General features: G+C 35.6%; 2 protein-coding genes across 4 annotated transcripts in view; one reads left to right on the forward strand and one right to left on the reverse strand.

Annotated features, from left to right (window-relative positions):
• Positions 1-888: 888 nt before the first annotated feature.
• On the reverse strand, positions 889-9,612 carry LOC125669424 (ATP synthase mitochondrial F1 complex assembly factor 2-like). 2 transcript variants are annotated; one of them, XM_048903909.2, is made up of 8 exons: positions 9,472-9,612; positions 7,820-7,864; positions 5,453-5,598; positions 4,884-4,981; positions 3,205-3,285; positions 1,759-1,871; positions 1,457-1,572; positions 889-1,085 (listed from the first exon to the last, which is right to left on the reverse strand). In XM_048903909.2, the coding sequence occupies exons 1-8, from the start codon at positions 9,584-9,586 to the stop codon at positions 939-941; spliced, it is 861 nt and encodes a 286-aa protein (XP_048759866.2). In that variant the 5' UTR covers positions 9,587-9,612; the 3' UTR covers positions 889-938. The 2 variants fall into 2 exon arrangements, with proteins under 2 accessions (XP_048759866.2, XP_056017893.1); XM_056161918.1 differs by having other exon boundaries at positions 8,673-9,611.
• Positions 9,613-9,677: 65 nt separating this feature from the next.
• LOC125669431 (glucose-induced degradation protein 4 homolog) overlaps positions 9,678-25,104 on the forward strand; it is an 18,253-nt gene continuing 2,826 nt past the window's right edge. Inside the window, exons 1-4 of one of the 2 annotated variants that reach the window (XM_056161920.1) lie at positions 9,678-9,881; positions 11,457-11,624; positions 22,455-22,556; positions 23,688-23,818. In XM_056161920.1, coding sequence (XP_056017895.1) covers positions 9,741-9,881; positions 11,457-11,624; positions 22,455-22,556; positions 23,688-23,818 — 542 coding nt within the window. In that variant the 5' untranslated portion in view covers positions 9,678-9,740. The remainder of the gene's footprint in view (positions 9,882-11,456; positions 11,625-22,454; positions 22,557-23,687; positions 23,819-25,104) is intronic. The other variant, XM_056161922.1, reaches the window with a different exon arrangement.

Genomic DNA, 25,104 nt, shown 5'->3' on the forward strand with positions numbered 1-25,104 from the left:
TATTATTGTTTTAAACAGATAAAATGTCGATACATGTGTATATCTAAATGTCGCATTGAAGGCCACAGCAAGAGATTTTTTCTTTTCACATAGAGGTTTTTTAATAAATTCTGTTTGATAAGAATATAAAAACAGGTCAGCTAACAAAAGAGCACAATTCATGCCCATGGGAATTGCAACCTGATCACCAAAGACTATTTTTAATTTCAACTTCAGAGTACTTGTGTGTACAATGTCAATAACACTACAAATGGACATCCAAAGATTGTTGTAAAGTCATGTTCGAAGTATACTTATAATGCTTTACTCCCAATGAGTAAAAAAGTTGAATAATAGTCATTTTTTCATTGTTAGCCATAAAAATCAAAACATTATTGTTAGCCTGACCTGGTGACTCATAATTTATGGGTATGTCCCTCTAAACACCATAACATTTGTTGTGAATATGAATGCTGTTGAAAAATACCAGACATTGTATCTCACAATCCACAGGTCATCCCACTGTGATATTGACCTTTCACCATCTGACCTCAAAATCAGCAGAGATGTCTCCCTTTGACTACAGTCCACTGAATATGAAATCTTTACTTAGATAACTATTGGAGATAGCACCACAAAAAAGTATTGACAGACAGGGGTCCCTCATTTTTAATGGTGTATAGGAAAGGAGAAAATTTTGGGCTGGACCAGAATCGAACCCAGGACCCATGCATTACTAGTCAGGTGCTCTAACCACTGAGCTATCCAGGCCTATATTTACTGTCCACATAGCCCTAACTTCTACAATGGAATACCCTAATTACATGTTCATGTATATACATGTATATATACTCTCAGTGATAAAAAAGTATCATTCCTTATAAGGGCAATAAAAAAGATAACATGTACCAAATTTAATAAAATTTAATTATTTAATCAAATAGAGTATAAAGATTGGACTATGTCTGGTCACTGTAAGTTGTTTTATGTGTGGTTGCCATATCATTGCTACACCAGTGTACAAAGAGTGCTGCTGCTGCTACGCGAGATTGAAGCTGATAAATATCGGCATCATGGTGCCAATCCACATTTCCCCAAGTCTTTGTCTACAAATAAAATATGTACACATTACAGATCAAATCTGACTTTCATCATAGTTGACCCACAAGAGTTGTGGTTTTTTTTTGTATAATCATTTTCTGCACCTTTTTCATACCAACAGATTAAAATGTGTACCGGGTAAGCTAATTTCATGTATGCCACATGCAACTCTGCAGAATTTCATACCCACAGCAAACCAAAAATGATAATCCACGAATTTATGATTGTGGAATTAAATACATCTACAGTTCTTCATTTTATGAAATTTGACATCACTACTTTATACACTGTTTTATTATGTAACAATCACACATAATAGGATTGGGTGGCAGCCTAAATTAGCCCCCTCCTTAGAAAAGGCTAATTGAACAGTTACCTGGAACACTGTTTCAAGTCTAGAAAGTTGCACTGCTTTCTCAACAGTCAAAAGTTTATCAGTAATTCCCAACATAAGTATGATTGACTTCAGATTTTCTACTCCATACTGGAAACCTGAAAAAAAAAATACAGGGAACTAATTAAAGAGCTTGGCAAACTTCATGTATATATACTATGTTTCAACTTGATGAACAATGCGCATTAAAATACCTTTCTGATAAATTCTAGCATTAAAGTAAGACTGAGAAAGAAAAACTACAGTGTAGATATATAGCAGATAAAGGTAACATAAAGACTGACCTACTAAAGCCCAATCATTCAGTGAGGTGAGTTTCCGCGATATAACATGGGTCGTGTTTGCAGGTATCTCGGGTGGCATCAGTGATGTCGTGGACTCAAGTTCAACTTGGTAACTGTCATAGATAGAATCTCATCAGCTTTCATTTCATTCACTAGATCCCAATCAGCCTTAATAGTCAACCAAGAATCATACCAGAACCATTTACAATTGTTTTTTAAGATTCTATGGGGACAAAAAATGTCTACATGATCTGCATAACTATCATAGTACTAGTTAGTACATGTAATATATAAATACACATACTATCATGTTACCAGTTTTCAGTTAAATATAACCCCAAATGCAGAAACCCCATATAGGCTTGGGGAACAAAAGATGGGCATCAATTTCATATTTAGCTCATTGTTTGCTAGATGTCAGGAGCAAAGATTTCAAAAATTGTGTAATTTCATGAAATCAACTCATTCCCATTGTAATCCTTGCTTGTTAATTCAACCCCAATGTAAGCCTTACCTAGTAAACTCAACCCAGTCATTACCCCTGGTTAGCAAAGGACTATACTTTATACAAAAATGTGAAAAATTATTTCAAATCACTGTCAAGAAAACATCAGTGTAGATGACCTACTAACATGAATTATGTTCAAATTACATGAACTATACCCTATTTCCCATATACCTACTCTAGTACTAGTTGTATAGATATGGATTCATAACAAGAAATGTTGTAGAAATATATATATATATATAAAAAAACATTCATGTGGCAATGTTGAAAAGGATCAACTTTAAATCTACAATGTCTGTGATGATAGTGAACAAAGTTTGATCTCTATCAGGCAAAAGGTTCAAAAGATATTTTTTTTTTTATATTTAGAGTGAATTGATGTATGACCTTGTGAAATTCAAAATGAAAATGAGTCATAATAACATAAGATATTTTGACCAATGGGGGCCATCTACTCTTTAAGGGGGTACCAGTATACCAAAAGTCTTAAAGATACTGTCATGCAAAGGGTTCACAAGATATTGGGTAGAAAATGTTTTCTTATATCCAGTGTGACCCTTGTCCTTTGATATTGTGACCTCAAAATTTGAATAGAGGACATCTACTTCTCAAGAGGGACCACTGTATCAAGTTTGATGTCTGTCAAGAAAAGGGTTTTCAAAATATTGAGCAGATCTTGTCCAGAGTAGATTGACTGTTGACCTTTGATCTCATGACCTCAAGATCAATAGGAGTCATCTACTCTTAAGGGGAAACCAGTAAAACAAATTTGCTGTCTGTTAATTAAAGGATTCATAAGATATTGAGCACTTGGCCTACCCATTGATGGCCATAATAACTGACCGACAGGTGCAAACCAATATGCCGGGAGGTGGGGGTGGGGGTGGGGGGATAAAGAGGTTCACTAAAATAGATTTGTGGCCACTAATATACTGTACCTGGACCTCAACCACTCCAGAACTGGCTCCCATTCTCTTTTCTGTAAGTCTGCGAATTCAGGGGGTTCTGTTGTTCTGTATCTGGTTAAAAATGTTTTCTTATATAATGGCTTGGAAACATTAACAATGAGTGATACCAGTAATTGTTCTAAATGTGCAGTCCATCACAAACTTTCACAGAAAGAAGAAGAAATAAATGTTTCTTATAATCACCACATAGTACAAAAGGAAAGTGCATACCTATGAGGCTCTGAGAATGATTTAGTTATAAATGAAAATTCCAACATTCAAACTTTATAAATAATTGTTTCTCTGTAATTGACAATAAAAAGGATTACTTTAACAACATAGTCAGCACTAGATGGTGTTGGAACCACTTTTCTCTCATATCTACGTATGTAAGATACAGATATTCTATGAAAGAAAGGTATGCAAGATATTTCTATCTTTCATACCATGTGACGTTTATCTTACATATCCCGTGACGTCATAATCAATACACAACTAGCTTGCAACTTACCTCGCCTCGATTGACAAACACTAGCGTCTGCAAAGCTCTTGTACAAAAAAATGACAGATTGTAATGTCCCTGATAATGTCCAGGTGTATGTGACCAGACACGAAATTACACATTCCTTGAACAATTACTGCACACTCAACAACAGTCACAAATTCCTCATACACCTAGATGTCATCCAGTGCATTATGTCAGTTCACAGAAACCCAGCCCACATGGTCTATTACTTCTAGGCCTACCTCCACATTCACTCTGTCAACGTCTACTGTCCGTGTCTCAGGTGAAATAAGTGCCTTCAATGTCCATGAGACTCGAGTCCTTGCACGCGTGGAAAACGAAAGTCTAGCCATGCCCATATTCACCAACAAAAACTACTTGGAATCTCTCTTCACACACTCGTCATTAAATAACTGCTCAATATCAATATCAATGCTCCTCTAAGAAAAAAATCATGCAGTTGTGGATTCATATTCTGATTAGGTCTGTCTCATATTCTGATTAGGTCTGTCAAAATGTTTCGCGCTGATGGACTGTCGAGTTACGTCACGCATCATCCTGATTATTGATTTATTCAAAGAGGAATAACTCTAATACAATTCACTTATACACTCGTTGGCCGATTTTTTGTCGGCAACATAGTTGCCAAAATGAAGGTCGTAGAATTCGATTCTGGTGTTATTTTTAATGTACAGCGAAAAATTAATTAATTGGAAAATTCTCAAATTGGCGTCGCTAGGCACAAGGAAAACGGAAAACTCTAGAAATATGAGAGAAATATACTCTCTTATGAGTTGCCATGAAATATTAAGGTGATTCCACCCTCGGGGTTGCAAAAAAGCGGTAAAACCCTCGGCAAAGCCTTGGGTTTCACAGCTTTTCTTGCAACCCTCGGGTGGAATCACCTTATATTTCATGGCTACTCATAAGAGAGTCTTATATGGTCACCCTTAGAATTAATAGAAATTAAATGAGGCCAATAACCACATTGTTGCTTAAGCCCCATGCTTAAAAACATTGCTACATTGTATGATCTTCAAAACATTTAGTAACATATATTTCAAGGTGTACCATCATCAACTGCCAGTACAAGATTAATGCCATATCATTTCTTCAAACAAAACTATTTTGCTTTCGTTTCCCTTGGTTCTCACTAAAGTCTTACAATATTGTATCTGTCTCAAGAAAGTGTAGTATTCCCTTTATGATGTCCTTACGTGACCTCTGCATGGGGTTGTCGAGCACCGTGTTGCTGAGGGTACTCTACAAAGATCACATAACAACCAACTGCAACAAACAACAATATTACAAATATTTCAATCAGAGAGTCTGTTATTAGCGGCAGATATGACAATTGTCTATCCAATATTAATTCTTTTCACAGAAAGCTAAAGTTCTGCAGCTAATAATAACAAACTGCTACCTTAATCAGAAGAACATAACAAATTGATATTGAAATTGATATAAATATCTAAAGCAAAACTACTGTAGCCTTTATGTGTATCATTTTCGATGATTACAGTTCTAGATGCATATACCCTTACAAAGTACCAAACCCTAATTAGCAATCAACATAACTTGTGACAGTGGAAATCAATACAGAAATTGTAGATATGGAAGAATAAAAGGCTACTTCATGGTTTGAAATTTTTGTATCTAAAACACTCCCATGTCTCTTGCAGAGGTTTCTCCAGAAGAAAATTTAATATAGCAGTCCTTTCACAAAGTTCCTACCAAGTGCATAGCTTGTCGTTTTATTGTGTCTTTCTGTGAATTCCATTCTGTTGCTATTGCTAGTGCCAAAGGTTCACTAGGAACTTGAAATAGATTTCCTGTTGGAGTGCGCAGTTTCCTTTGATCCAAATTTACTTCAAACCAACCTTAAAGAAAAAATGTAATTTGTTTTGAAAAAAAACCCAAATGTCTCCCCAGCTCCCCAAATTGAAAGTGTTCCAAATTACATCCTCCTCCCCTTAATGTACTGCATGGTATGGAGTAGAAAGTATGAGCAGGAACATAGACATTATGAAATGCATTTTGTGCATTGAGGAAAAAGATGGAGAAAAGATTCAACATTGATGTGACCAATGTCATTGTTGTATATGATACAAAAATAATGACTATAATGCTGAAGTAACAGTGGGAAAGTGAACAAACCCTTAGACATAAAAAAAAAAATGCTATAAAACACTCCTCTTTGATCCACTGTAAATTGTAGGAAAATATTGAATCCCTGGGTCAGAACAATGTGAACATCACAAGGTATATATTGTACACAATTTCAAGGCTATCTGATAAGCCATATAGAGGAAGTGTTCACAAGCAATTTTACATTCCTCTACCCCTCTTAGATCCACTATAACTTTAAGGATAACAATTGGATCCTCCTGTCTTGACAATATGCACATCTGCAAATGACATTGAAGTATTGTATAAAGGTTCAAGTCTATCAGAAAAGCCATATAGGAGGAGAAGTGTTCAAAAGCTATTTTACATTCTCCACCCCTCTTAGATCCACTGTATCTTTTAGGAAAATAATTGGATCCTTCTGTCCCAACAATATGCACATCTACAAGTGCCAATGAAGCAGCATACAAAGTTTCACATCTATTGCAATAGTAATAAAGTATGAGAAGTGTTCACAAGGTATTTTCATCCTCCACGCCTCTTAGATCCAATATAACTTTTAGGAAAATAATTGGATCCTCATGTCTCAACAATATGCACATGAAGCAATCTACATAGTTTCAAGTCTATCTGATAAGCTATATAGGAGGAGAACCATTCACAAGATTTTGTGACAGACATACAGACGGACAGAATAGATGAACAGAAAGTACAAGAGGCCCATGGGCCACATTGCTCACCTGAGTCACCTTAGCCCATATTTAAAAATTTCCCCTATATATATTCACATGTAAAACTTTATCCCTATTTTGACCCCAACCTAGCCCTGGGGTCATGATTTTTACAAACTTGAATCAGCACTATGTCAGGAAGCTTTCATGTAAATGTAAACTTCTCTCGCCCAATGGTTGTTGAGAAGAAGATTTTTAAAGATTTTCCCCATATATTTGTATGTAAAATTTGATCCCCTATTATGGCCCCACTCTACCCTCGGGGGTTGTGTTGTTAACAAACTTGAATCTGCACTATGTCTGGAAGCTTTCATGTAAATGTAGACTTCTCTGGCCCAATGATTCTTGAGAAGATTTTAAAAGATTTTCCCTATGTATTTGTATGTAAAACCCTATTGTGGCCCCATCCTACCCCTGGGGACCACAATTTTAACAGACTTGAATCTGCACTATGACAGGAAGCTTTCATGTAAATGTAAACTTTTCTGGCCCAGTGATTCTTGAGAAGATTTTTAAAGATTTTCCCTATATATTTATATGTAAAACTTTGATCCCCTATTGTGGTGCCATCCTACCCTAGGAGACCATGGTTTTAACAAACTTGAATCTGCACTATGTCAGAAAGCTCAAATGTAAATTTGTTCTTTCCTGATCCAGTGGTTCTTGAGAAGAAGATTTTTAAAGATCGCATGTAAAACTTTGATCCCTTATTGTGGCCCCAATCTACCTCCCAGGGTCAAAGTTTTGACAACCTTGAATCTGGACTATGTCAGGAAGCTTTTATGTAAATTTCAGTTCTTCTGGCCTAGTGGTTCTTGAGAAGAAGATTTTTAAATGACCCCACCCTATTTTTACATTTTTGTGATTATCTCCCCTTTGAAGAAGGCATGGCCCTTCATTTGAACAAAATTGAAAGCCCTTCACCAAAGGATGATTTTTGCTAAGTTTGGTTGAAATTGGCCCAGTGGTTCTGGAGAAGAAGTAGAAAATGTTAAAAGTTTACAGACAGACGAATGACAGACAACGGGTAATCAGAAAAGCTCACTTGAGCTTTTAGTTCAGGTGAGCTAAAAACAAATACATTAGTAATATCATTAATATAATACTGTCTTCTAAGCAAAATGATTAGTGCTAAAGATTACACTCATTACATTACATTACATAAACTTGAATTTATGTATCAACAGAGCAAAACATTTTTTCTGATTTTCAAAATTTGTTTTGGTGAATTTCCAATATGTACCTTGATTCTGTACAATGGTTGCATTCTCATAAAATTTCTTCAATTCTGGAAAAAAAAATATTCATATAAATATACACATTGTTAATTTTTTTTCAAATTATTTAAAAATAATTTAGAGAAAAAACACTACAAAAGATTTAAATTATGTACACAGTCCAATAAGCAATTTGCTATCTTCAGTGCTAAAAAAATAAATTATTTGCCATAAAAATTTCCAAATATACTCATGACAGAACACTTTCTTTACAGCTGATGACATCACATAATTGAGTTTACTTAGAGTAGTCCTATCATCATTCTACATCACAATCAAAAGTAAATGTGGAACCACACTCCCGTTTTCCGAAATGTGGTATTTCAACACCCATATCAGTTTTATTTTTACATGGCGATATTCAAAATCCTTCCTGGGCACTCTTACCAGCTGTGACCAAATTTAAGCTGATTTTGTGAAAAGGGAAAGTTAAAGATAATTCAAGTTTTAGATAAAAACGGAGGGAAACAAAGATTACATAAACAGTATTTTAGCAGATGATGGTGAGCATTATGTACATGTTTGTGAGGCATTCAATGTGCCTTAACTATTCATCAGTTCATGTATGTAAAAGTTTTACAATGATTTGAGTTAATGCATATGTTCTCCAAAATATGGAATCACGGGGGTGTCGGAAAGTATTTATTATTGGGGAGATGAATTAGAAAGGGAAGGGGGTCGGACCAATTCAGATTTCCACCAGCACCTTGATAATAGAGGGAGAAGGGCCATGAGAGCAGAGCTCTCCCTATAGGTAACACACATAAAAATGTTTAAAAGGAAAACTTAGAATTAAGCTAATGAAAAATTAAACCATACCTATGGAACTTGGCGTAGATTCAAATATGAGCATGTGGACATGTATTTCTCCATTTTGAATCTCATGGACCCATTAGTTAACATCTTTCTGAGATGTTATACAAAATCCATATTTAAGCACATATAAATCTTATTTTCTTAATCATATATAATCCCTCCTCGATTAACGAAACTGTACCATGTCTTCCAGCTGATGTTTCCTATCTTTGTGAATTTGCTAAACACCGACGCTGAATATGACATCAAAATGAACTGTTTACATCAATAATGAATTGTTTAATTATGTTTCCAGCATTCAATGAATAGGCGGATCAAATGTCTATCAAAGTTAGGAGGATGCTGATTTCGTGATGTTTTTAGTTCCTCTTATGTATATAGATTATACAGATGCCAATACTTTTTGCTTCGCCCTCAAAAACGGTCACGCCGTAAGACATGTTAATTTCTTTTTGTCATTAACCATAGTTCATGGCTTGGTCAATTGTGTGAATTTTATTGACTTTATTGATAAAACTCCTGTGTACTCCATGCTGTGGCAGTGAATATTGTGATTGCCTCTAATCAGGAATGCCTAGGCTATCTTGCTGATGGGTCCCGGTTTCGAATCACAGTCTTGTCAATACTTCTCACAATCAAAAGAAAGTCGTTCAAACAGCAGTTGTAGTCGCTTTCATTCAATAAGACATGCTAGAGGTCATGTCACAGGTATTCAAGTACATGTTGTATCCGAAACAAAAATAAAAATCGAAAAAAAATATTATGAACTGTATCAATTAAAAAATTACATATTTACTCTCACCTCCTGTTTTGTAATTTCTAATCAAACAGAAGGTGTTTGTCTTTGATTTGCCAATTCTACTCAATATTTCACAAAATTGTTTACACTTTTTCATGGGCGCAGCCATCTTTGTCATACACCCGAACACACTATTGTACAAATATTTTCATTGGTTGCATTATTGGAGAACTCTATTAATTCGCCAATCAAACACTTTGTTGCATATTCTACTTCCGGTTCTTTTGGCTTGAGATTTGTGTAGGGATCGCAACAGTTTTAACCGTGTAAAAATGCCGGTGAAGCTAGATCCGCCTCCTCCAGCCAATTCCAAACAGCCAGGAGTAACAACCACCCTTCTGTACAACGGATCTAGGTTCCAGGGGCATCAAAAAAGTAAAGGAAATTGCTATGATGTCGAAGTAATCCTACAAGTAAGTGTTGGAAGTATGAAATATTCATAGTATACTGTACCTTCACAGGAGTTCGATATTATATCAGTAAATTCACTCAACTGACCAAGCGATGAGCTAAACTTCACGATATTATATCAGTAAATTCACTCAACTGACCAAGCGATGAGCTAAACTTCACAGGAATTCGATATTATATCAGTAAATTCACTCAACTGACCAAGCGATGAGCTAAACTTCACAGGAGTTCGATATTATATCAGTAAATTCACTCAACTGACCAAGCGATGAGCTAAACTTCACGCACAAGGGCATCTTATCCGCCCTGTTCTCTTAGTATCACACAAATATAAACACATTTGTATAACAGAGCGGATAAGATGCCCCTGTGCAGTAACTGCAATACATACAAATGTACTTACACAAATGTTTTGTTTGACGAAGAAGTAGTTTACAACATTTTTACTGTCAAAATGTAATCCAGTCTGGGTTTCCCAGACTCTAGCTCTCGAGACCTTTGCACGAGCGAGTGAAGTCTCGAGAGCAAGTCTGGGGAAAGCGAGACTAAATGTAATCCAACACGGATCATACAACTGAACTAGTGTAGACTGTAGGGCTGTCACGGTTCCAAAAATTCTTTGGGTCGGGTCGGTTCTAAAATTTTTACTAAACGGGTTCGGGTATTTAAAAAATCTAATATACAGTTAAAATCAAAAAACTTTATTGTGTTTTGTCACAATAATTACTAAGGGACGTGGACTGAGGTTTAGACTCGACATCCATGGTACGAGATTGGCAGAAACATCGTTGTCACTTCTACTCGTTTCCATCCATGCTTTCAATGTTTTGTCATTGACTATGTTGATCCAGTGGCGTATTTTTAATGCGTCTGACATATCTTACATACTGTCATTATTTACAGTTTTGTCCACAATGCCATCATTTAACAATTGATCAAAATACAGCCACCTTTGAGGATTTTGGCAACATTTAAACAGATTTCTAATAATGATTTTATTTTAAAAACCAGACCCGAACCAAAATACGGAAAAATGAAACCGCAAACAACACAACTCGCTGTTTTCGGATATTTTGGGTACCCGTTGCAGCCCTTGTAGACTGGGTTAATCGTGACGCTGGTGGCAGATATTGAATAGTATAGTTGGTAGAGCACCTGACTATATAAAGATTCAGGGGGTCTTTGTTTGTATCCTGGTCTTGCTCATTGCATTTTCTTCCTTCCTGTTAATTTGGTGCCATAGACCAACCCCTGGAACTGTTACTCACAGATGAAAATGGCTGCCAGGGGATAAAGATCCTGGGTTGATGCCTTCAGAGTGTGAAGGCATGTAAGGAGGGACATGGGGTGACACAGGTTCGATCACCAGATTTAGGGACCTAAGACATGAATCCTGTTCTGGGCCATTACCTTTTCTCCCTTCCTGTTACACTTATTACCAAGTTAGGTTTCATTTATCCAGATTTATCTTTCACAGTGGGAACAACAGTTCATGGGGAATGGTTGTCAGCTGACATTAACCCGTGGACCGCATCTTCTATGTATTTTTACGGTAAAAAAAATTTCTTACTTTTCAGTATGTGGATTTAGAAAATTCATATCTGTGCGGATATCTGAAAATCAAGGGTCTGACTGAGGAATATCCAACCTTGACAACATTTTTTGATGGTGAAATTATCAGCAAAAAACATCCATTTCTAACAAGAAAATGGGAGGCTGATGAAGATGTGGACAGGAAACATTGGGTAATATATATATAACAAGGTATTAAATTATTTCATAATAATTATATTCCCCATAAAGCAATTAAATTTTGATTTCAGCCATAGTGCATGTTAGTTAGTAAATAAGTACATTAATTTACAAATGTTCTTGCAGAGTGAGGCACTAACTCAGGGTAGTAAGTCTTCATTTCAAGAAAAAAATTTTTTTAACTGTTTTACACCTAACACCATTTTACACTTGATAAACTTTGGGTGTAATCTTATTAATGGAATGTTCTCAGTGTTTATTTGTTTTTGTTTATTATTTTATTGTTTTCAAGTTGTGTTTCATTGTCTGTTAGCCTACTGTAATGTTGGGATATGGGGGTTAGTTCATTTTTCTGTTTGTGTTTTTATGTGACGTCACAGAGGGGTTAGTGCCATGCCAGGAATGGCACTAACCCTTAGTGCCATGCCTGGCATGGCACTAACCCTTAGTGCGCATGTCAGTAACCCATCGCTTTGTTCCAAGTATTACCGCGATTCAAACTGCATTTCTCAGTTGTTGTAACAGAAAACAGCAATTTCCACAATTGATCATACATCCAGCCCCGTAAGATCTGCAATAGCTCGATATACAAGCCTGGCCTGCCCTCGCACTTCGCAACGTGCACTTGTCTCGGTTATAAGCAACCCGTCGCATAGAGGAGGAATAAACATACCTACACTTCATCATCTCTTCAACTGCGACCATTTGCAACGATTTATAAGAGGCAATGCGACGTTCAAATTCTACAAGGACCAGTACGCCGCAATGTAAACACTCTCTCGATCTGGTATGGCCGCCGCGACCGCGCCTGCTGCAGACTATCTATTTAGCGACGTCACAAATTTAATTCTGACGTAGCGTACACTGATTCCCATACTTTGGTAATATAACGTAGGAAATATCAACACATTAAAATGTTGCGAATTTTAAAGTCATTTATTCACCATTAAGTTCTCCTATATCATGGTAAACACATATCACGGGTGCATATCCCATGGTATTACAGATCAGCGAGAATAATGGATCGAAATCATTAGAGTTTCATGATCCGCCCCTTGATTTAGGCCCGACTTAAAAGCTCAAATTTAGTGTGCAAAGTCTTCAACTTGGAAGCCAGTGTGACGTGTCGTTGATTGTTACGTCATGGTGAACCATCCCTGTATCTTACAATAAATGCTGGCCGAGTTAGAAGGTGCCCCCCCCCCCCCTTTTTTTAAAACAGAACATGGTATATGTATGCGACTGTACGCTGATCCTCTTTGTTATCGTGTATATACAATTATGATGTATCATACAGGCCGCATCATATTTAATGACGATTGGATTAGCTGATAAAACAGTGATTCATGATCACAATTCAGTCATCACTGATGTCTACATAACTCGGTAATTCTTCAATTTTCCAAGCATCGCATGTATTGTTTTTTATAATAATAAGTCTACTATTTTTTTAATTTGGTATTGATCGCATGTATTGTATATTTATTTTAATGATTTTATTATGTTTAGATATTAATTTATAGAGATTTTTTAAAAAGCGTATTTCATTATATACATGTAATATAAAGTTAGCTTATTTTTATGTATATTCATGAAATCTAATTCTGTGTCATTCTATGATATTAAGTTATATGACCGCAAGAAGAAACGGGCCAACAAGTACATTTTTGAAGAATTTGGCTTGAAGATGGAGTTCACCTCAATGATCGCGGGAATCGCCTGTTTAATCGCAGCATTGTATCAGCCCTTCGACTGATCCTGTGAAGTGCAGGTCCTGGGGAGACTCGTGTACCTGAATGGCATCTAACCTGTGCTGCAGACTATCAAGATCCAGTCAAAACGGCCTTTTTCAAGGCCACCAATATTTTAGAAAAGACACCACTATTACAACTTGCAAGAAAGGCAATCAATATTGAAAAGTTATGATAAATTGAAGTACAAACGAATTTATATAGTTTTAATATAATTTGAATAACATTAAAGGCATAGGGTCTATCTTTTATCTCAAAAAATGACATCACAATATTTTGCAAGAACTCCAAAAAAGAAATTTGTAGTATTAATTATGAGTTATCTATTAGCCCTATATAAAAATTTTGTCTGGAGGACAATATATTAAACTTGTACCCCGCTGATTGGTGGCTACATACAAACATAAGAGATGCGAAATCAACAGGGTACCAGTTTAGGCAAATGAGAATTATTTTGTAATTACTATCGTTATCCAATGTGTTTGTAAACATTCTGAAGAACTTTGTGTGATTTTCTAGTTATGATCTTAAATTTCGCCACCTTTTTGAAACATGCAAAATTTCACCAATATCTTAGACCCTATGCCTTTAAAATGTAACCAAGACTCCTTATAGTATCAATCATATGTAATTATATTTATTGATTATAATTTTCCTTTAATTTTTGTCTCTTTTAAAAGCCACTATGGGCATATCTCTAAAAACGTTTTTAAGGCGGTCAGAATTTACCTCAAGAATTTTTTACGGTTTTCTAAAATCTTATGAATATTGGGAAATCAGTTAGTAAATACTTTCAATACATATATCATCCCGTGGGGATCCGCGGGTTAGAATAGGTCCTCAGTACCCCCTTGCTTGTCGTAGAAGGCGAATAAATGCGGCGGTCCTTCGTTTGATACCGCAAAAACCGAGGCTCCATGTCACAGCAGGTGTGGCACGGTAAAGATCCCTCCCTGCTCAAAGGCCTAAGCGCCGAGCATAGGCTTAAATTTTGCAGCCCTTCACCGGCAGTGGTGACGTCTCCATATGAGTGAAACATTCTCGAGAGTGACGTTAAACAATATTCAATCAATCAATACATGTATAGTACATTCATATAAGTTGTCTTTGTTGCGGAAATATAGTAAAAGATGGGGCATTTTGAACCATTTTTGTTGTTAGATTCCATGTCTAATGTTGAATATTTCGCAGCATCATGCATATTATGAAAGACTTTGTATTTATTATATCACCATGCATATGAAGAGGGAGGACTAAGTTTTTAAAACTTGGGCCCGAGGCCCGATCACTTTGTAATTATATTACACTAAACACATGTACGTTCAAACTAAGTTAGTATTTAATATATGTATTGAATATGTTATAATTGTGTGTGTGTGCGCGCACTCACTTTATTCTGATAAGTACATTCTTACTATTTGCTATGAAGAAAGGAATATATCAGCCTAATGGACTATCCCTACTTTAAATATTATTTTAATTCAAAGCGTTCAAGAGAAATGGAAGACAAATCATCTGCATGCACTATATCACTGCCCCCTCATTTTCTTTCTTCTTTTTTTATGAAATCGTTGTTAGGCTAAGTGGACACATTTGGATATAGCTGTTTCGTAGTAAGCTTACGTTGAAGGTCTTTTTTTTTTCAATAATAGAAATATGCAAGAATTTTTACCCCTCTATTCAATGTAAACTGCCGAGAACAGTGATCTTACCACACAATGTCTTGGATAGGAACGAATCACAGGGGTTAAGGCTTTTTGGGGCCCGAAATCTAGATATAGATATCTATATTTATGGTAGCACAGAGTTCGGGTCAAAGCGGGCATAGCGTCCCTGTGCCTGCTTGTTATAAGTAGAAATTATTTCAGTCGAGGCTTTATATCGATCGATGAGACAAGCATTATCTGTGGAAAGCCTGGTGTACCTGTAAAATGCGAAACGAAACCTACCCCTACCCCCCCCCCCAATAAAAAAAAACAACCCAAATTATTATAGTTTATTGTGAAAAATATCAAGCGCCACTCCATTTTTCCGGCTTTGTCATTTTCTGGAACCCCATCCACCCCCCCCCCCCCCCCCCCCCCCCCATTATCAAAGTAGTTGGTTAAAAGAGAGGGAAAAAAACAAACTAAAATACTGAAAACGAATGATATAAATATAATATACTGAAAAAGTATTTGTTTTGTACCCTAAAATATAAAGTCTGATTAAAAGCAAGTCCGATATAAAATGGCTGTGTTAGGGGAAAATTGTTAAGGTAGTACTCTACATCGTCATAATGGCTGACTTCCTTTAAAAACATGGATGAAAAATCGATATCAGCAATATTTGACTTGTTCTTTTCAATTTAAATACCTAACCGAGTAGCGCAGCAGGTTAGAATACCGACTGCAAAAAGAGAAAGAAAGAAAAATAGAGAGGAAAAAAAAAGAATACCGACTGCTGAACTGTAGGTCGCATGTTCGAGTCCAGCAGGGGTTTTAATTTTTTTCCAGATTATCTTCGACTAAAACTGTATTTGTTTGACAAAATAAAGTAAATGTGAAAAATTTCAACTTCAAAATATTGTACATATCCTTCACTTTTCATCTAGATTAAAATTCTCTGGTGTAGCATACATCCTTAAGAAAATTATTACATATTTTTCAATGTTGTTTCGGGGGAGGGAGGTGGTGGAGATGAAAACCGATTCATTGATTAGGTTCATAAAATCGTCATTTGTTGTGGCAGCCATTAAAACATATAATAAAATTTGTTGAATTATAATTGAAGTCTTTTGCAGTATATCTGTTTCTTACAATATACTTTCACAATCGGTGGGAAAAGGAAGGAAAAGGGTAGGGGGAAGGAAATGACAAAGTCGGGAGGCGAGGGTTGGTACCCACAGGCACTTGCTTGATATTTCTCATAATAAATTATGATGATTTTAAGATACATTACATGCATTTGCATGAAGTATATGAAACGGTGGACTCTGAGCATGACTTTCCATTCTCTCTTTCCTTGTTCATAAGCTCTTTGGTTTTACAAAATGCCGACCTCCTTCCAATATATTTTCCGTGCTCCGTTCCGTTGTCCGTTTAAGTTCTAGACTTACTGCATATTAATAATAATTTCTAACCGAATTGTAATCATATTGCTGACATTTACATGAAAGATTCCTGACATAGTGCAGATTCAAGTTTGTTCAAATCATGGCCCCCGGGGGTATGATGGGGCCACAATAGGGGATCAACGTTTTACATACCAAGATATAGGGAAATATTTAAAAATCTTCTTCTCAAGAACCACTTAGTCAGAAAAGCTGATATTTGCATGAAAGCTTCCTGACTTAATGCTGATTCAAGTTTGTTAAAATCATGCCCCCCCCCCCCGGGGGGGGGGGGGTGTATGATGGGGCCACAATAGGGGATCAAAGTTTTACATACAAATATATTGGAAAAATCTTTAAAAATCTTCTGAAGAACCAAGAGGCCAGAAAAGCTGAGATTTACACGAAAGCTTCCTAGCATAGTGCATATTCATGTTTGTTCAAATCATGGACCCCGAGGGTTGGATGGGGCCACAATAGGGGATCGAAGTTTTACATGCAAATATATAGGGAAAATCTTTACATTTAGACCTAGAGTTTCAACACGAAAGAGAGGGGAACAAGGACTTAGTATTGGTTTTTAAAAAAAAAAAAGGGGGGGGGGGCTATGGCAAAAATCAAGGTCTTTTTTTTATGTAAATGTTTTAAATAAAATTAAAATTGACATTGACTTAGTGTAAGGGAGTTATTAATGTGGAAGAAAATAGTAGTACTCAGAAAAAGCTCACTTTTATACAGCCAGTACTTCGTTTGGGAGACTTTATTATCGGCAGATTATAATCATATGTTGTCTTTCTCATTAGAAATACTTCTTTGGGTTTGCTAATATGGTGTAAAAATTAAAAAAAAATGCATGTTTAGGAAAAGCAGAAAAGGATGTTCCAAGAGAGAGAGAGAGAGAGAGAGAATATTTTAATCTCGGTTAAGATTCGGCTGGGCTGAATATTTGGACTGACCGAAGCTGAAAGTAAATTTCCAGACATGAATTATGAAGGACTGCTCCGAGATTCGGTGAAGTTGCACCCACTCCCCACTAAAGTTACAGTAAATCTATCACTTACTAAATATTGTGACCTGGTGTAATGGGCAGGCTCGCGCTAAGAAAAGAAACTTAGCCGAGTTTGAGTTATAAGGAAATCTTGGTTATACATTAAAGGCGTCTTCACATTAATATTTCCCTCAAAATTTCTTATAAACCAGCTTTACTTCCCCATAAATACATAATATAGATTCGTGTATGCTTCGATGTATCATTATACATTTGCAATTTATTACATTTCTTGCAAGTTGTAATAGTGGTGTCTTTTCTAAATTATTGGTGGCCTTGAAAAAGGCCGTTTTGACTGGATCTTGATAGTCTGCAGCACAGGTTAGATGCCATTCAGACACACGAGTCTCCCTAGGACCTGCACTTCACAGGATCAGTCGAAGGGCTGATAGAATGCTGTGATAAAACAGGCGATTCCCGCGATCATTGAGGTGAACTCCATCTTCAAGCCAAATTCTTCAAAAATGTACTTGTTGGCCCGTTTCTTCTTGCGGTCATATAACTTAATACCATAGAATGACACAGAATTAGATTTCATGAATATACATAGAAATAAGCTAACTTTATATTGCAAGTAGACCTATATAATGAAATACGCTTTTTAAAAAATCTCTATAAATTAATATCTAGATCTAAACATAATAAAATCATTAAAATAAATATACAATACATGCGATCAAAACCAAATTATAAAAAATAGTAGACTTATTATTATAAAAAACAATACATGCGATGCTTGGAAAATTGAAGAATTACCGAGTTATGTAGACATCAGTGATGACTGAATTGTGATCATGAATCACTGTTTTATCAGCTAATCCAATCGTCATTAAATATGATGCGGCCTGTATGATACATCATAATTGTATATACACGATAACAAAGAGGATCAGCGTACAGTCGCATACATATACCATGTTCTGTTTTAAAAAAAGGGGGGGGGGGCACCTTCTAACTCGGCCAGCATTTATTGTAAGATACAGGGATGGTTCACCATGACGTAACAATCAACGACACGTCACACTGGCTTCCAAGTTGAAGACTTTGCACACTAAATTTGAGCTTTTAAGTCGGGCCTAAATCAAGGGGCGGATCATGAAACTCTAATGATTTCGATCCATTATTCTCGCTGATCCGTAATACCATGGGATATGCACCCGTGATATGTGTTTACCATGATATAGGAGAACTTAATGGTGAATAAATGACTTTAAAATTCGCAACATTTTAATGTGTTGATATTTCCTACGTTATATTACCAAAGTACGGGAATCAGTGTACGCTACGTCAGAATTAAATTTGTGACGTCGCTAAATAGATAGTCTGCAGCAGGCGCGGTCGCGGCGGCCATACCAGATCGAGAGAGTGTTTACATTGCGGCGTACTGGTCCTTGTAGAATTTGAACGTCGCATTGCCTCTTATAAATCGTTGCAAATGGTCGCAGTTGAAGAGATGATGAAGTGTAGGTATGTTTATTCCTCCTCTATGCGACGGGTTGCTTATAACCGAGACAAGTGCACGTTGCGAAGTGCGAGGGCAGGCCAGGCTTGTATATCGAGCTATTGCAGATCTTACGGGGCTGGATGTATGATCAATTGTGGAAATTGCTGTTTTCTGTTACAACAACTGAGAAATGCAGTTTGAATCGCGGTAATACTTGGAACAAAGCGATGGGTTACTGACATGCGCACTAAGGGTTAGTGCCATGCCAGGCATGGCACTAAGGGTTAGTGCCATTCCTGGCATGGCACTAACCCCTCTGTGACGTCACATAAAAACACAAACAGAAAAATGAACTAACCCCCATATCCCAACATTACAGTAGGCTAACAGACAATGAAACACAACTTGAAAACAATAAAATAATAAACAAAAACAAATAAACACTGAGAACATTCCATTAATAAGATTACACCCAAAGTTTATCAAGTGTAAAATGGTGTTAGGTGTAAAACAGTAAAAAAAAAAAAAAAATTCTTGAAATGAAGACTTACTACCCTGAGTTAGTGCCTCACTCTGCAAGAACATTTGTAAATTAATGTACTTATTTACTAACTAACATGCACTACGGCTGAAATCAAAATTTAATTGCTTTATGGGGAATATAATTATTATGTAATAATTTAATACCTTATGTATATATTTGATAAAAAGTGAACAGGAAAAAGGAAAAATCAGATTAGTGGGCTGCTTATAAATATATATGTATATGAACTATACTAGACAAAATTTTCTTTTACAATTTGTACGGGGAATATGAATCTTAATCTGTATGTGTTCTTAACCCCCCAAAATGTTGAATATATGTTTATCCAATTGATCAATTTTTAAAATCATTTTATGAATTAATCCTTATCAATCTCCTAATGGTGAAGCTGAAGGGGACTTTAGGTTTGCACTTCATCCATCCATCTGTCAAATCAGTTTTCGACACTTTTTTCCATCATGCTTGCAGATATTTAATGACATTTGATATTTTGTACATTGCTTTACCATGACAAGTTACAAATCAAGTTCGAATTTTGTTAAGTCCGTTCATATTTTGCTGAGTTATGACCCTTGAACTTTGAAAAAATTAACACAAATACTTGGTTTTCCTGATTTTTTTAAATCCATGCTTGCAGATATTCATTCGATTTTCCATGACGTGTTACAGATCAAGTTCGAATTTTATTCCAGTCCAAGGATTTTTAGCTCACCTGAGCTGAAAGCTCAAGTGAGCTTTTCTGATCACCCGTAGTCCGGCGTCCATCCGTCTGTAAACTTTTAACATTTTTGACTTCTTCTCAAAAACCACTGGGCCAATTTCAACCAAAGTTGGCACAAAGCATCCTTAGGCAAAGAAAAGATGAAATTTATAGATAAGCTTTATTAGGTAGTGCAGATTCTAAATTGTTAAAATCATAGCCCCCGGGGGTTTGATGGGGCCACAATAGGGGATCAAAGTTTTGCATACTAATATATAGGATAAATCTTTAAAAATCTTCTTCTCAAGAACCGCTCAGCCAGAAAAGCTGAGATTTACATGAAAGCTTCTTGACATAATGCAGATTCAAGTTTGTTTAAATCATGGCCCCTGGGGGTATGATGGGGCCACAATAGGGGATCATAGTTTTACATACAAATATATAGGAAAAATCTTTTAAAATCTTCTTCTCAAGAACCACTGAGCCAGAAAAGCTGAGATTTACATGAAAGCTCCCTGACATAATGCAGATTCAAGTTTGTTCAAATCATGGCCCCCAGAGGTGGATGGGGCCACAATAGGGGATCAAAGTTTTACATACAAATATATAAGGAAAATCTTTAAAAATCTTCTTCTCATGAACCACTGAGCCAGAAAAGCTGAGATTTACATGAAAGCTTTCTGACATATTTCAGATTTCAGTTTGTTAAAATCATGGCCCCAGGGGAGGGTGGGGTCACAAGGGGGGGGGGGAGGGAGGGATCAAAGTTTTGCATACAAATATGTAGGGAAAATCTTTAAATATGAGCCAAGTGACTCAGGTGAGCGATGTGGCCCTTGGGCCTCTTGTTTTGCCAAGTTTCAGCCCTTGGACACAAAATATGGACTTTGAATCTGTCGTGTATATAGGATCTCCCATGTTTTGTGGTTTGATATAATTTTTATCCAACGAGTTATGTGTATTCGGTGAGGGGATAGAAAACGCACAATGAGTTGGGTATATGGGAGATTCTTTTTATCACATGTTCACACTCCCCCACTCCAGTTCGTTTTCTATTTACATTAAATCATCGTTCGTCTTTCAAAGCCACGTAACATTCTACGTCACTATTACATATAAAGAAAACGTGCCTGTTACAATACGCAAACACATTGTGTTTGAAATTTTTTTTTATTGTTGAATGAATTAAGTTATACACATCAGAGTAAAAAAAAAATTACAATATCAACATTGTACTCTTTAATTGTACTATTTAATTACTTTTTTTGTACCAAGTCAGTCACCTGAGTCAGAGTCGTAGGCTTAGATCACACACTGTATTTTTTGGATGACAAATTTGAATCGTTTTGGATGTTTACAATTATTTTCCCATCCGAAATGTTACCATTTGCAAAGTTTTGACTCTTGCTGTCTTATTTATTAATAGTTGTGTTTGTGGTTCTGCTGTTATTTAATGTGTTACAAAAGGCAGCATTATTATAAATGAATGAATTGAAACTAAGTAGCAGATCCACATTATTGTAAAGCTGTAACCAAATTTGAAAAAAAATTGTCAAAATATATCTGTATAGATTTCATTTAAATTGCTGTAGTTGTTGGTTGATTAGATGTTTTTGTGGCCAGTCATCTGCATAATTTGGTTGGCAAGAATGTTATTTTGACTTCATTTTTTAACTAAATCATTTGAGAGCACTGTGATTTGTTAATCTTATGTCCCCAAGAATAGTCCTGCTGCAGCTGTCATTCTTTTCATGATATACTTTAGGTGACCTTTACAACAGTATTGTTGGGAATTTCGCTCTCTGACATGTTTGTAAAACAAACTGTAAAATTTACATACATCTTTGACATCATGCGCGACATAGGAAAACAGTGTAATGATGAAAATTTATGTAATGAGTGATATCCACTGGATAAAGGAGTAAACGTGTGATAAATGGCTTTTTTTTTAATGGGACTTGATTATACTAGTGCAAAAACTGTTGAAGTATGATTACCGGGTACTCACGTGGAATATTATGCAGACAACTTGACTTGGAAGTGGGCATGTATTGCTATGCAATATTAACCATGCTTTCAGAATGCTTGTTTTCTTTTAATTTGATAAAACATTCCTGCAAATGATTCTTAATCTACAGTGCTTATTTAGATTTTTTTCATTTTGATAAAACATTCACGTAAACATGCTACGTGATTCTACAGTGCTTAATTCACTTCAAATTTTTTATCTATTTTATTTTTGCAGGGGAAATTTTTGTCCTTTTTCCAGTTTGCCAAGACATTCAATTCTGACACCTTTGACTATGATAATCTAACTAATGCAGACTTTGTGTTCATGAGGTGGAAGGTATGTGAATTATAAAAAAGGTATTGAATTATTGATATAATGGTTTTGTTATACAAAACACACATTGAAATAGCAGTCAAAGAGTTTACGTCATATTTACGATATTGTCGATATACATGTATCATCCAAGTTTTTATCCCCTCCCAAAAAAAAACCCTCCAAAGTTAGGGGGGGGGGGGGGAGATATTGGAATCAGCATGTCCGTTTGTTTGTAGACATCTTCAGGGAGACTTAATACATTTCATTTTTGGGAAAATTTGTGCACTCCTTATTCTTACCATATAAAGATGTGCATCAGATTTTTTCATTATGATTGGACAATTTATATCACCTCGCAATTCATTGCAAGAGGGGATATAGAAACAGGACCGTATAATGTGAGTAATGCTGAGTCTAGACATTCTACAGCCACATTTTTTGCTCAGTTGATTTGATACGTCACATGTAGCTTTCCCATCAAGAGAGGAAGAACCCTATTGATTTTAGGCTTAAAAGGTTAAAGGTCATTTACTGATTGCTTACATAGCAAGGGGATTCCCCTTGCGGAACTCTTGTTCTTCATTTTACTAGTGTTTAATCCACTTTATGGACTTACTCATTTTGTTTTAGACTTTACTGCGTAAGTTTAGGAGAGGGTATACTGGAATCGTTGGATCTGTTTGTCTCCCTGTCCATTTGCCTGTGGACAAAGTGCATGGATTTTTCTGAATTTGTACACTCTTTATTACACTATGATTATTGATAAATATTGAGATCAAAGGAATTCAATCTAATTAAAATTTGATCCACTCACCTATGATTGCTACACATAGCTATGTGTAGGGATCATAGGTGAGCAGATCAAAGGATCTAATTTTAATTGGATTGAAAGGAATTCAGTGTCTCCTGTTATACCACAGGGTAAACACAAATCATTTTGATGATTATATCTTTCTGGTGAATCTGGTCCTCTGAAATATGCCCCAGTATGATGAGCTGTGCAGAGGGTATTAGTCCCATTAGGACAGTTGGGTTTTAACTTATTTTCAATAATTTTTGTTTTATAGTCATTGAAAATTAGAAATTTTATTGCAATCTTTCTCTCTCCATAAATGAACATGAATTTCTATTTTTTCCCCTTTATTTCTTTAGGAACATTTTCTTGTACCAGATCATACAATAAAGAATATCAATGGAGCTTCTTTTGCTGGATTTTACTACATTTGCTTCCAAAAATCAACTACTACCATAGAAGGATACTATTACCACAGAACATCAGAATGGTACGATTACTTACATGCCTGATTGTACTTTCACTTTTAACAGTACTTGCTTGGTAAATATTTATGTTGGTTTGAGTATATCGATGACTAGTATTGTATGCAGTGCATATGAAAATCTTTTCTTCTTATAAAAACATATTTTCAGTGGGTAGAAAAAAATCATTTCTAACATTTTTAAGAAAGGACACTGTTAGAAAGTGGAATTAACTAAGAAAGTATAGAAATGTGAAATCGTCTCAATCAGTCAATTCTGTAGCATAATTACTAATAATTTCAAAATCACTGTCTTTAAGGCATCTTATTTTGCATTTGGTAAATGCTATATTTATAAAATTCATACCAAATTGATTTAAATTTATCGATCTCCTACATATCTTTTACTTTTGGGCAATATATACGATTTGTCTTTAGAGCTGAATTACAATATTTTTTGCTGTTGTACTCATGAATTTCTAGATGAATATTGTAGATTAATTTAGTTTACATAATAATATTCTCTTGTACAACATGTATCTAATCTTCCTGTACAATGATTTTTCAACATTTTTCAAATGGGTCCTGTGGCTTTCGAAATGTGAAAACTTGTCAACATTTTGATCAAATTGGGAAAACCTAGTCATTATTGTAAATATATCATCAAACAAGAAATCAAACACAAATTGATGTCATTCTTCTTTTATTTTACATATTTAACTTTCTTTTCTATAATCTCTTAAAATTTTCGACTATTCTTTCTAAATTATTTAGAATTGATGCGTCTTTCTCATGTCGTACATAAACTATTCACATTGAACTTTTTTTTAACAAATACATTTTTCGCCAGTTTTTAGTATTTAGTTTTTAGTCCAAGTTAAGTTGGGAAAAAATGGTAATTTTTGGGAGGGGAAAGGGCCGATATTCGAACCTAAAATGGGTCTTTAAAAGATCACTGCCAGTGTATATGATGATTTCTTTGCATGGAAACTATTTGTTATAGATTTCAAAGGTACTAATTCACGATTTCCCTCCAAAATTTGTATTTTATTCACATCTTTGGATTTTTGGTAGCATCAAACAAACACATTTCGTTTACAATGCATCTGTGGAAATTCTCGTTCTATGAATAGCGCTAAAATTAGAACAGCCGTTAACGGGGAAGACGCATTCCAGGGAAAAGTAGTCCCGCCTGCTTAGTACAGATGAACTCCGGACAAATTTTTTTTTTACACAGAAATCAAACAAATTTTTTATCCAATCAGCATCGTTGTTAAGTCATCACTTTCTTTTTTTTTTCTCCACATATATCA

Source organism: Ostrea edulis, chromosome 4 (genome assembly GCF_947568905.1).
Source record: "Ostrea edulis chromosome 4, xbOstEdul1.1, whole genome shotgun sequence".
Taxonomy (NCBI): Eukaryota; Metazoa; Mollusca; class Bivalvia; order Ostreida; family Ostreidae; genus Ostrea; species Ostrea edulis.

Coding starts and splice junctions, on each gene's coding strand:
- LOC125669424 (XM_048903909.2), bottom strand. CDS start 9,586: ATGACAAAGATGGCTGCGCCCATGAAAAAGTGTAAACAATTTTGTGAA. Junction 5,599..7,819: donor AACCATTGTACAGAATCAAG/GTACATATTGGA, acceptor TTTTTCTTTAAG/GTTGGTTTGAAGTAAATTTG. Junction 1,872..3,204: donor CTGGAGTGGTTGAGGTCCAG/GTACAGTATATT, acceptor TATCTATGACAG/TTACCAAGTTGAACTTGAGT.